Source organism: Amphibalanus amphitrite, unplaced genomic scaffold, assembly GCF_019059575.1.
Source record: "Amphibalanus amphitrite isolate SeventyFive unplaced genomic scaffold, NRLGWU_Aamphi_draft 000300F_arrow, whole genome shotgun sequence".
NCBI lineage: Eukaryota > Metazoa > Arthropoda > Thecostraca > Balanomorpha > Balanidae > Amphibalanus > Amphibalanus amphitrite.
This window is the reverse complement of record NW_024881795.1, coordinates 370,099-383,195: the sequence shown is the minus strand read 5'-3', so window position 1 is coordinate 383,195 and position 13,097 is coordinate 370,099. Positions and strand designations below refer to the sequence as shown.

The 13,097-nt window shown below is 45.9% G+C and overlaps 1 protein-coding gene across 1 annotated transcript; it reads left to right on the top strand.

Annotated features, from left to right (window-relative positions):
• The first annotated feature begins 4,326 nt into the window (after positions 1-4,326).
• Positions 4,327-11,105, top strand: LOC122387853 (arrestin domain-containing protein 2-like). Its single transcript, XM_043378420.1, has 7 exons — positions 4,327-4,338; positions 4,676-4,812; positions 5,680-5,787; positions 6,106-6,329; positions 6,689-6,871; positions 7,831-8,010; positions 9,484-11,105. The coding sequence occupies exons 2-7, from the start codon at positions 4,683-4,685 to the stop codon at positions 9,538-9,540; spliced, it is 882 nt and encodes a 293-aa protein (XP_043234355.1). The 5' UTR covers positions 4,327-4,338; positions 4,676-4,682; the 3' UTR covers positions 9,541-11,105.
• The last annotated feature ends 1,992 nt before the right edge of the window (positions 11,106-13,097 follow it).

Below are 13,097 nucleotides of genomic sequence, written 5' to 3'. Positions count from 1 at the left end.
GCATGTGCATATTTCTGCCTTTTTGGGTGCGCTTTTCCCTCCATTGGTTTTTCGTGAGTAACTCGCGTAAAAACCGTCCGATCGCGACGAAACTTTCAATGCCCCCGATTTTATCAATTTTACACCTACCCTGAAAATTTCAGGACCCTGACCCAAATGACCTTTGACCTGTGACCTATTTCTCGAGACCATGTTTGGCCCGAATCGCGATTCGGCGTATGTCTGCTCACATTAGCCGCGCGGTTGCTGTCTTCACGTGGTTTCAAGCGTTGAAACATGCACTGAAAACAATTTAACCCAAGGCCCGAGAGTAAACCGGTGTTTTGCAGGTATCCCTATCCGCAACCATTTTTAACCACCCTCCCAGGAGTACAGTAAGGTCCCATTGCAGTGTAGTCGTCCCTGCTCTCAGCGGACTTGTTCGCTGACAGCGGTTATATCCGCTCAGAGCAAGTACGACTACACCGCAATGGGACCTAGCACTACTCCTGGGAGGGTGGTTAAAAATGGTTGCGGATAGGGGTACCCGTAAAACACCGGTTTACTCGCCAGCCTTGGGTTAAATTGTTTTCAGTGTGTGATATGATGATGGTCCCATGCATTAGAGTGGGTGTCAAAGTCACCTGAAGGTCAGGTCAGCTCAATGACCTTTGATGACCTCGGTTCACTTTTTCGAGTTTTACATGTTTCTAGGCTAGTTTTTGGAGCTGATTTCGAATTTAGCAACCATTTGAACATTACAGGGGGTGTAACGAAATTATCCGGACACCTTTCTTCCCGCTGTAATTAAAAAGCAAAACAATCTGGTACCTTTTCTTTTAACTGAGCATGTAGCCAACTTTCATAAAAACACAGTGGCGAATGCTCTGGAGCATTTCAGCCAATGGATTCTCCAGCACACTGGCTTTGATGCGGACAAACGCCGTCTAAACCTGTGCCTGCAGTTGAGCGGTGCTTATGGCGGGTAGCTCTTCATACACCTCCTGCTGAACAAGAGCCCACAGGTTTTCGTTTGAAACGGGATCGCGACTTTTTCCAAGTCATAAGCGTTAGCCCAGAATGATTGAAGGTTCTATCGGCATCACTTCCCGTTCTTTTAGGGACTTTAAAGTAGCGCGCCCGCCGCCGCCCCGCATGAAGACAGCGTGGCTTGAATCAGGCATCAGTGCGCGTTCAAAAACCGTGCCCTCCTATGCCGTCTGGTTGAGCGCCTCCAATCATTCATTGGCCAGTATGTTGCTCCGGTAATACTTGACGCTGATGGCGGTATTATGTGACACTATATCCAATTGGAGCATTGCTAGGCAGCTGAGATGCTTCAATCTGGATATTACCCGGATGTTTGACGGCGGCGAAGGCCAGTAAGTTCGAGCGGCTGGCCGCCCATTACCCATACATGGCCGATTTGACGGTTCAAAGGATAATACAGCTCAAGCGGCTACCCATCCAACCAGACCCTCACCGTTATCTTTCTTCGACCAGTGGACGCGATCTGAAGTGAGGCGAAAGGTGGTGAACTGGTTGTTTTCCCGTCAGTGTAAGTTTCGTTGTCTTTTCCAGTTTGAAGGGCACTAGAACCAAGTTAAAGGGCGGGTAGCGGTGAACCATGATATGGGACCTCTTATTATCTGACTTGGTAAGAATTCGAGTCAATTTGCGGATTGATTGGTGCCGTTTCCTTGCCGCTATCTTGATGACTCTCCTCACCACTTGAAAAAGGGCGGCTTTTGTGGTCGCGACCGGGCTGAGTCTGCCACCGAAGTCCCAGCTTATTACGCCTCAGGCAGATGTGCAATTGGCTGCTGCTGATGTCCAGCTGCTGGCAGACCAGCTTCTGGCTCATGACGCCGTGGATGCCGCCATGCAATTTTACCACGAAAGGAGAGATTGTATCCCCTTCTCGCAACTGCCTTAGACGAAAACTACCATGTGAACCCGTCTGTGAATCGACTCCTACTCAGAGCAAGAGTCACATGACAAGGTCAGGTCACTGCTGAGTTGAAAGCCGATAGCAGAGGCACGTATTCATCTAATAGGTATTCCCACTTCTAACATCAGAAAGGATTAGGAAACTGTGCAGACAGATATGGCGAGAAAATGGATGTCCGGATAATTTCGTTACACCCTGTACTGAAGTAGTTTTGGTGCCTTCGTAACATGTTACGAAGCTGTCAGAGAAAAAATTAACGTTCTGCCCCTCCAAATTTTGCTGATTTGTAGAACTTCATTGCTTAGCAAACCAATCTTGTTCGCATTGAGGAGCTTTGAAATGTCTGTGTAATTCATAATGTTCGTTCTGTAATTAAAAAAATTGATTCAGTGTTGCACATTATCTAACTTAACAACCGGGCATCGCAGGTTTGACGGCTTTTGCTCCACCACCTTCTCTGGAAAAGCTCCACCCTTGCCTATGGGGCAAAACATAAGGGGAAAAACACAAAACAAGACAGATAAAAAACCAAGCAAAATTAACTCTTAACCTAATTACATTAAGGCTGGAGCAAAAACATAGGTAATAGGTTTCGATGTCAAATTAAAATGAAAGCATAAAATCAACCTGACCAGGCCTTATGGTCTGACCTGGCCCTAACCACCTTACTTCGCCTAACTTAACCCAATTCAACCTAGCCTAGTCCTACCACAACACCTGCAGAGGTACCTTCCTGGAAAAATGACGCCCAGGGAGATGACTGTCCAACTTATTGGAATACTACCATGATTGCTTGTCATCATGCTCTTGTTTGACTAGTGATGTATGATAAATGTGATATTCAATAATTGTCTCCTGGCTGTTGACTGGAGTGATCAAAATATTCAAATAATCAGGGTACAATGCTGTGCATAGTGCACACTAATCATGTTGTTTTTGTGTAGGCCCTCTGCACATTGTTGTGTGCACTACTATGTGCACCTTAAGTAAAAAAGTGACTGGTGGTACTGGGTACATGACAAAAGGTTGTGCACCTGTGAAATGCCCTTGGTCTTGCTGGTGCCAAATGCCTATAGCTATAGCAGGATCAGTGAGGGTTGTAGACATGCTACATACATTGTGCATTGAAGATATTGGCACAAAGTTCATCCGTAATTACTATGCTCAACACCTAATGTAAGAAGCAACATAAATGTCCAGATGATAAAGCTCTCTGGTCAACATCACACAAATTTATTGACATAGTTTGCAGGTACATATTTACATTCATAGCAAATACTTTCAATATGATTCAGAGACTAGGTGCTAGTAAGCTTGCATTTTTGTAGGTACAGCAGTGACCATATATTAAATCATAAAAAACCTTCTCATGGCATTCATTACATACCATTGTACTGAACAAGTATCTACCTATCTACCATGCAATGATTCTAAATTTTGTCCGCAATCCATCTATATCTCAAACTGACACAATTAATTTGAAATATCCTTTAACAAAACCTATAACTGTACATAAGAAGAATGCAATATTACAAGAACTATGAATTTCTGAAGTTATTCTCCCATGCTGGAATGTTGAAACTCTACTTTTGTCATCCATTTCCACGTTTGATTGAGCCATCATATAGAACTGTTTTCACTCTTCAGTCACAAGCTTTCGCACAAATCTTGAATTTTTACACATCATCTTGAACCATGCTCCAGTCTTTCCAACAAGGTACTATGTAACATCAAAGCAATTTTGATTTGTTACAACAGCTTCAGATGATGATGGGCTTGAGGTTTGTTACACCATTTGCTAGACAAACCTCTACAAAATGTGTATTAATTCCCAAACTAAGTAATTGATCATATTAGTATTTGCAGTTTCCACACAATGTTTCATAATATTATTCTATGTTTATATAAAGAAACTCAAATAATCCACAAATTGTTATTGAAACACTCCCACTTCAAGAATTCACAGCTTTTTGCAATTTCAGAAGCAAACAAACATTGCGCCAGATTTCGTATGAAACGCGCCATCACCCTGAAGTTTCTACCACAGACTGTAGTTCAACCGCAGCCGTAGTGCGAAAACCCCTGCCCACCTTACCCCACGGCGGAGCTCGGTTGCAATTTGTAAATACGCAACCGGTGAATATTTTTCGATGAAATTTAGTGGATATTCATTTTTGCTCTTTCTGAACCGAGCGACATCACTTTCATGCCAATTCATTAACTTTTTTGAAGGTGGGAGGGTCCCTTTAAGGATGCAGACGAATAGAACGTCGCGTAATGGAATCTAAATGCTAGCGCTAGCAGAAAGTCGTTTCGATGATTTATTTTGAACAGAATTCTAGCAAATTTGTCAAGGGTCTCTGTTGCTGTTGTGAAATGCGAGTTGAAGTGGGGGCATTCACATTGGGGGGGTTATATGGCCTTGATTGGGGGCTTGATTGGGGGCACGATTGGGGGGTGATTGGGGAATCCCCAGTTCATTCGATAAGTAATGTAGGTTTAAGTTTGACCAGCGAACTCATAATTTATTTTCAGGGTGAATAATTTGTAGGTAGTCAGTACTGTTTTAACAACCTGAATGCTTTATTTTTACTCATTTGCTGATAACATTACCCCGAAGCTAAAAGACTGCGGGGGCCGGGGAGTCAGGGACCTGGACCTGGGTCCCTGACTATGAAATGAAGGCCTTCATTTTATTCCCACAGCTAGTTCCATTAACGTTGACGTTGCTGTTTTTCATTCCAGACAAACCATGGGGGTACAGAGTACGAATATAGTATGCCGGTCGGACCGGCCTGGAGAGACTGCCTTTCGGTGTGGTGAGACAGTCAACGGCTCTGTCGTTGTCACCATCGATGGCCACAAAAGTCACAAGTTCAGCTGTAAGTATTCAGTATCACTGGAATCACAGTGGTACCTACATAATTAATGCAGTTGTAGCCAGGAAAAAACTCAGCAAACCCTGTTGTAGTGGCTCACCCTAGCTCTGTTTGCCCCCGTTTATTTATCAGCAGGCTACGAGCATGCTGCTACTTCTTGGTTCCTCATTGGTGGAATTCAAGTGGTCTATTCGTTAGACCAATGATAGTCCAAGAAGCGCCAGCCATATTTTCCTTATATGGGGAAAACCGACATAAAATGCTGATATAAAAACAGTGACCGAACAGGGCCCTGGTCAACTCACCTGGTGGTTGAGTGGATAAGGAGGCTGACTGTTGACTCTGTGCCAGCAACTTTGAAGCTCACTGACTAGACAGAATACACTTACTGACCTTCAATGATTTTAAAGAAATTTTGCTCAGCTGAATGCGTACCTTTGGCCTCTGGGTCTGGGTACCACACTAAGCACTGCTTGTTGCAAAAGACACCACAGACCCACCAGTGCCATCTTACCTTGCCTGCACCTGGTACCCTGATGATAATTTTTCCCCGCGTGCGACGTCTCTCGAGTCTCGGACGATGAAGCTTCTACATCGTCCAGCCAATCACGTTCCATAACCGCAGCCGAGCCCCGCTGACCTTGAACGGGATTGGCCGGATGATGTAGAATCTTTGTCCACCCAGTTCTAGGTGGCCCTCCCCTGCCACTTGCCAGCTGGTAATGCGGGTCAAACGACTGAACGACATGGAGCTTCCCGACCGCGAACTCGTCACCAAGTAACGAGACGGACGCATTATCCACTAAGCCACACGGATATGTATCACTATTCAGGTTAGCCGCCAAATCATTAAATAAACGCTTGTTTCAGCGATGCTTCTCAAGGTTCGAGTCCAGGCTAAGACAGAATGGGAAGAAAATGATACCAACTACTCGGAAACTCAGGATCTGTTTCGACTGGACCTTCCGCTTCGTTCAGGTGAAGAGACTGGGAACAGGTGGTTCTTTGGGACTTGGGAGATGGGAGGTGTATTGCCCCCTCTCGTAACAACAGCGGACTTTTGCGTGATCATTAGTGTGGGATGAGTTACAACCGAAACTCTCGCAAAGGTAACTCGAGTAATGCCCATTTAAGCAATTTAAGATTATTGTATTTTTTCCACATATATTTATCAGTTTTATGCTTTCGGGGACAAGTAATGCCACATTTCATACGCACCTGCGTCACCCACATTTAACCCCAGTTTCTCTACAGATTCGTGTTCCACCTGACCCTCGTCGCCTCCCCCCTCCTCAGCCACTACCGGAGAAACATCCCTGCCCCCCGGCCAGCACCAGCTTCCCTTCAGCTTCCCGCTGCCGGAGCGGCTGCCGCACACGATGAAGTACCATGAAGCCAAGGTGGTGTTCTTGCTGAAGGCCCGACTGAAGAGCAGTAGCATGTGGTCCTGGGATGGCGCCCAGGAGGTCAAGCTGAGGATTCTGCCGCAGCGGGACCTCAGTCAGTGCTTTGATCTCGCTGTGAGTATGGGAGGAAGCCTGGCGACTGTTGAAAGCAGTAGGTATCGTGCTGATTGGATTAGGTTATATACGAGTTAAATTAATACACCGATACGATTGTTTACTCGTTCATAGGCACTGATTACCGATTGAAATATGGCTAGAGCATGAAACTATCGTTACATACTCGTGAGTTTCCTATCGTTTTTCGCATTAAACTCGTTAACCTACTTCGTCAGTTCATATCCCTATTGTGGGCACTACCTGTAGGTAAAGTGTATGGTTATCATGTGACATATGTACTATGAAGATCACTGTATTAATTAAAGACCATCTCGCCCCGTTCTGACGTCCTCCAAATATCCACGCTCCGTCGCCAGGCTCCGCTGAAGATGCTACGTGAAGACAAGTGGACTATGTGGAACGGTAACCCGGGGGGGTTTAGTGTCACCGTCGCCAAGCAGGGCTACGTGGCCGGAGAGACCATTGACCTGTGGATCGACGCGAGTGACGGCGTCTACACAGAGTTGGCTCAGCTGGATGGACACGTCAAACTGAAACGGGTGGGTGAGGGGCGTTGTTTCACGGCCGCTAGCAGCAGCCTAGCAGTACGCTGCCAGCTCATTTCGCGAGCTGACGTCACATATTGTGGTAGTGTTAGAGAAACGCGTTTCCATGGCAACCCTATTTGACACTTGTGCTGACAGCGTGCTGGCAGTGGACGTGAAACAGGCCCAGGGTCTACGTCCTTTGGTAACACATATCCCCTCATCTGCAATCAAAGGCGTGAGAGAGGGTGTCCCAATCCTCATTCCTACCCGGTTGGTGATTGCTTCGAAAGTAAGCGCCATCAACTCCCAAGAACATTATAAATTTATTTCTCATTCTCGATGCTAACGTTGCTGTTTTCTTTTTTCAACATTTTTTCACAATTCACGCCTTAAAACCTTGAAATGATATTGATCATTTGTTATGTGTAGTTTCGTTGGCTTGAATATGAAGTGTCTGCTTTCGGCGGCCTGCACAAGATTGCGCAACAAAAGACGAGCATGGCGTGCTTGAGGCCAATTTCTAGATGACCCTGGTTGATAAGCTTTCACCCTGGTTCTGTCACTGTAATCACTCTTAACTAAGTCCTGACTGATGTTTTTAAGCTGTTTTAATAAAAGGGCGACGCTATGTCGGGTGTTGCCTTTGAGATATCTCTTGCACGTTTACCTTAATTGGTGGCAAAACTGTTTCTTAGAAAGTGGATTGTAACAGGGAATGCATATTATGTCGTTATTCAACAATTTTGCTGGCTGCCTGAGTGGTTTACAAGCTATTGAGCGAATGTGTTTTATAATGTATTCTTGAGAAGCAGCGCAATGGGTTGAGCATCAGTGGCGCATGCTAGGATAAAATTGAATTCCTATCAACTCCGAATTCCCTCGTAACTTTTGTTTTCATCCGTTGCTTCTTCCTGATGGCCTCTCATCCTCCACCTTTATCTGTTCTCACTCCCTTTTTCTACCTCTTACAGCTAGTGGTGGCCCGTGAAGGAAAGAAAAACTACAACGAGGAACGCACGTCCATAGCCACAGTGAAGCCGGGGAAAGCGGCCAGCGCGTGGCACCGGATTCAACTCACCGTACCGGAGGATGAGATCACCATGGACGACCTGGCACTCTGTCGCATCATCAGTGTCACCTACTACGTCAAGGTGAAGGCACTGTGACTTTGGCAAGGTCAGGTGATAGCGACAGATCAAAGGTCAGGCACGGAATGTATATAGTCTATGACAGTCCTAGATTGTTGTAGCTTGTCGTAGGTTATCGTAGACTATATATTCCGTGGGCCAGGTGATAGTGGCTACTGCAAGGTCAAGCTACACTCGTGATTGTTGCGGTGAGGTCCGGTCATTTTGTTCGATGCGGTGAGTCGTGAGGTCAGGTAATTGTATTTTTTTGCTACGTCAAATTAACCCTCGCCCGTATTGGTGTTTTTCCAGCCGCGAACGTATAAGGGGGGGGGGTCCGTTGGACCCCCCCTTGCCGTTTCGCCCCTGATCGAGCCAGAGCTTCGCGGAAAAAACGAGCGTGTTGCCCGTGACGAGAGGAAGCCGATGATACCCAATTTTAAGGTCCTAGGTCATTGGTTGACCTTGCAGGTCAGGTCAATGACCCCAAAGGCGGGAAAATCGGGCCCTGTTAGAACGTCGTAAAGTGTGGCTGCTATGGGGTTTTTCGGGGTGCTGATCACGAATATCATGTTAGTTTTGATCACAGATGATGTCTTCATGTATTAAGGCCAGGTCGGGTCAGGTCAGGTCAACCAGTAAGGGTATTCGTAGTAGGTGGCAACCGCCTCTGACAGCTTCGTAACATGTTACGAAGGCACCAAAACTACTTCGTAAATGTTCATATGGTTGCTAAATTCGAATTCAGCTCCAAAAACTGGCCTAGAAACATGTAAAACTCGAAAAAGTGAACCGAGGTCATCAAAGGTCAATGACCTGACCTGACCTTCAGGTGACCTTCACACCCACCCTAATGCATGAGAGCAACATCATATCACATGTTTGAACGCTTGAAACCACGAAAAGACTGCAAACGCGCGGCTAATGCGAGCCGACATACGCCGAATCGCGATTCCAACCAAACATGGTCTCGAAAAGTAGGCCACAGGTCAAAGGTCATTTGGGTCAGGGTCATGAAATTTTCAGGGTAGGTGTGAAATTGATGAACGCGAGGGTACTGAAAGTTTCGTCGCGATCGGCCGCTTTTTACGCGAGTTATTTGCGAAAAACCATGGGGGGGGTCCGTTCGACCCCCCCCCCCCTATACGGGCGAGGGTTAAGCCTGGTCATTGTGCCATTTTCTTGTTTAACAAGTCACAGCGACCGGTCAAATCTGGTAGGTATTGGTTTATTCGTCAGTCAGGTCATTGCGTCATTTGCTTCTTATTGTCAGATCGATTACTTCGATCTTTCTCTATGCTGTGAAGTACTAAAACGATATTTTTATTGACACTACGACATATCGCCTGACAATTTTGCAAAAGCTGCCTGAGATCAGTACAGCATGCCTATATAGCTCGATGAACAATGAACATACAAATAACATAACCGTTTACGGTATCCGTAATACTTCACTGGATCCTCCTATACCCGCCTAAACTGCTCTTTGCTCCACAGGTATGCGACGTTCACATTCCGGTGACTCTGGGCACCATCCCCACGCCGAAACGATAATCGCCTCGTGGGCTCCACTATACAGATGCGTCCCGCCTTCGATCAAAGCAGCACTGATGCTTTGTCTGCTTGGGCCTTCTCGCTGGTGCATAGCTTACAGTATGCCAGCGAGAGAGCTTGGCGACCGTTCGTGCCATTAGGAATAACAAGATAAGTTTATTTTTGCTTGGGTGGTCATTGCAAGTGTAGTTTATTTACATTTGTGATGGGTCGTGGAATACGTTTGCAGTTTCTAGCTATGGTGAAGGTTAGAAATGTTTATAGCTTTAGTGCTACTGCTCTCTGGTTTATAGATAGTATAACGCATGCATATATATTATGTAATATGCACTAGCCAGCAATCCACTTGTGTGGGTGAATTTTACGCCCCATTTGTAAAAGATATTTTCCTTTGAGCGTCACTTCTAACCAGTTTCTGTGCAGGTATTTGATAACTATTTGTCTAGTCATTAAAAGTGTTTTTGCTTCCTAAGATACTTTACTGCCTACCATATTGTACTTTCACCTCTAACTTAGCTACTTTTACATTTTATTTTACGTGCTTATATAAAATGTCGATACCTTTTCTGGCAGTATTTTTAGGACGATTAGTTAGTTGCGATCTGGGTAGACGTGAAACGTATATAGTGACGTGTGAAGAAAAGAAGACGTGAAGAGCTATTGAAGAACGTCTGAATCCTGTGCTGGCGCGGTTTTGAGCCGCCCTGTCTGCCATTTGTGTGGGATAGCGACCGACATAGGATTGAATGATAGAATCCTGGCGTCAATATTGATATTGCGTTGCACACTGTCGCATGATATAGTTGAATGCTCGTCGATATTTTGTGCAAATGCCTTATGGATTGGTGAGACGCCTTCCGTGCTGTTTTTGACAAGATCGTGTATTTTCTATTTATCTTTATCACTTGAGCATTGAGCAATGCATTCTATTTTGCAAACGTTTGTACGAATTTACCTCAAGTCACTTCTTTGTGGCACCAAAAGTAACTTGCTGTGCCTTTTGATAGAAACTGTCCAAGGTATAATCAAGCAAACGTCTTTTATAGATCTGATGTCATTCTGCGCCAGTCTGTATAATATGACAGACGTCTAGTATAGATCTGATTTAATTCTATGTCAATTCAGTGAATATAAAGATCTGATGCCCGATACATCTACGCTTATGTGATGAGTGCAAAGATATGTTCGTGTGTTCTACACCAATTGTACGTCCAATTTGGGCGGCAGTGCGCACATTTCAGTAACAGTGCAAGCGATTTCGACAGTACAGCATAGTCTGTCTATGGCAAACTGTAGAAATCGGTTGCACCATTACTGAAAAGTGTGCACTGTCTATACTTGGCCTAAAAAGGTGTATGTCTGGTGGTGTCCTCTCGTGTGTTTTGCTTCCACCTAAGCCTGTGTCTTGTCATCTGTTGGAAGCGAGACTGTGCTCGCTTTTGGTGGCTTTGCTGGAGTTTTATAGATTCTGATGAAGCTTGTGGCAGCGTTTCGAAACGAAGCTTAGTGCAGTGGTGTTACGAAGTATACAGCATATAATGATATCGCTTGTAAGTCAATGTGAATTCTGTGTTTTTCTTCAGATTGTCTTTACAGGTACATGAAGGCATGCGAACCAAATGTTACGCTCATGAAATAACGCCAAAGCTTATGCGGCACATTAGGGGAAGTTGGGGGAACGCCGAATACTTTTTTCTGACGCCCGTAGCACGCAAGGTAGACAATATAAGCTATTCTTGTTGGCGTCATTCGAGAGGCCAGTCTTTTGTCTTTCAAACATACCAGGCGCATTTGATGAATTCGCATACCGTTAAGCGCAAAAACTAAAAATATCATAGAACTGACTTTTTCGGCGTTGCCCCGGACTGCGGGGAAAGCCGGAAATGGGATAAATGATCTACGAGGAATGCCGACATTGATGTTTTGCCAATTTATCTCAAACTTTATCCAAAATTCATCAAAGCTGACACGCGTTTTAAGAGCTTGAGGACGCTTGGTGTGCACACTGGAAGTTATAATTGTGTGACATAATAAAAAAATGCTAGGTAAATCATTCCTTATAGGTAACAGGCCGTTGTGCCGGCTGAAAGTGTAATTTGTTTGACTAAAAATACGCGTTGCTATTCTACAGCAGTAAAGTCCACGTAGCGTGCTTTAACGTGCGTAATTGCACGTTTTCGGCATTACCCCAGCCAGCCATACTTTCATTTGCAGGCCCATAACTTTTAAATGTGCTGTATGAATTTCAAATAGGCAGTACACTTATGCAAAGACATGCTGAAGATTACTTGACCGAATTGGCCAGACAAACAGTAGCATAATGAGTAAGAAATGCCAGGGCCTCCTCTAACATACCCACTGGGTGGGCCAATGCCCACCCAGTCACCACAATTGCCCACCCAGTGGCGTCGATTTGCCCACCCAGAAGCAAATGCAAAAATTCTGGTCCGGCCGGACGTCCGGTACTACCTTTATGGTCTTAAGCAAAGTGGATGCTGTTTGAAGGTAAAAAATAAGTTTTCTGGTTGCCCGATATTCAGGGGTGTAGTCAGAATTTCCTCAAGGAGGGGGCCAAACAAACAGGGATCCAAAATAACCCCCTTAAAATCCAAAAAGCCATCTGGTTGGATCCAATATTTTTTGGAGGGGGCCCAAATAAATAGAAAAAATATTTATTAACAAAAAATATTAGAACTGAGGGGGTAAGCAGTCCATGGGCCCTGTTAGATAGGCCCACGAATAGCTTCATAGAATCGCCAGTCGGTTTTGAGGGCGTTCTGAGGGCCCGTAGGTCGGATGAGGTTTCTTCAGACCGTCACAGGCCCCTACAGCGCATGAGAGCCTCGTAAGCCGTCTGAGGGTCATATAAGCCGCCTAAGGGCCACTAAGACCGACAAAAGCCCTCTTTGCACTTGCAGAGGCCCAGTCAGGCCGACGGAGGGCTCTCTCAGACAAACTAAGGACCCGTTCAGGGCATTTGAGGGCTTCCTCAAACCGATAGGGGCCCCTCAGATCGACAGTAGATCCGATCCGAGCTCCCTCAAACCGATATAGGGTCAGACCAACAGTCGGAACGCATTGATTCTGTTTACACACCGTTGGACCCAAGTTGGACCCATCCCATCCAACTGACCCCCTGGTTTCAATAGGGCCCCAAGGCTCTAAAATTGGGGCTCTCTTGGCCAAAGTATAACTATCAGCTGTGTCAAAGGATTTGCCGCAGGGGCCTTTGCGTCGCCAAGGGCCCACTGTGTCAGCCAGGGGCCCCTATAGAATAAGGACCCCTGGCTTCCAGGGGGGGGGGGCATGGTCCCTTTGGCCTCCTCCTTGGCTATGCCACTGCAGGTGACAAGCGTTCTTCCAGGCGACCAGGGGGCAGGGGCCAGGCGACCAGGCCCCCAGGCGACCAGGGGCCCCCATGCGACTAGCCCCCAAGCGACCGGGGCCCTCTAGGCGACCAGGGGCCCCAGGAAACCGGGGGTCATCGGATGAGTGCAGGGGCCCATTGGGTCATCAGAGGGCCACAGAAATGAAACTTCGATATCAAATTTCTCCGA

What these genes read in the sequence shown, in the direction of transcription:
- LOC122387853 (XM_043378420.1), top strand. Translation starts at nt 4,683, where the DNA reads ATGGGGGTACAGAGTACGAATATAGTATGCCGGTCGGACCGGCCTGGA. An exon ending in GTCAGTGCTTTGATCTCGCT is followed by an intron (nt 6,330 to 6,688) that starts GTGAGTATGGGA and finishes CTCCGTCGCCAG; the next exon opens with GCTCCGCTGAAGATGCTACG. An exon ending in GACACGTCAAACTGAAACGG is followed by an intron (nt 6,872 to 7,830) that starts GTGGGTGAGGGG and finishes TACCTCTTACAG; the next exon opens with CTAGTGGTGGCCCGTGAAGG.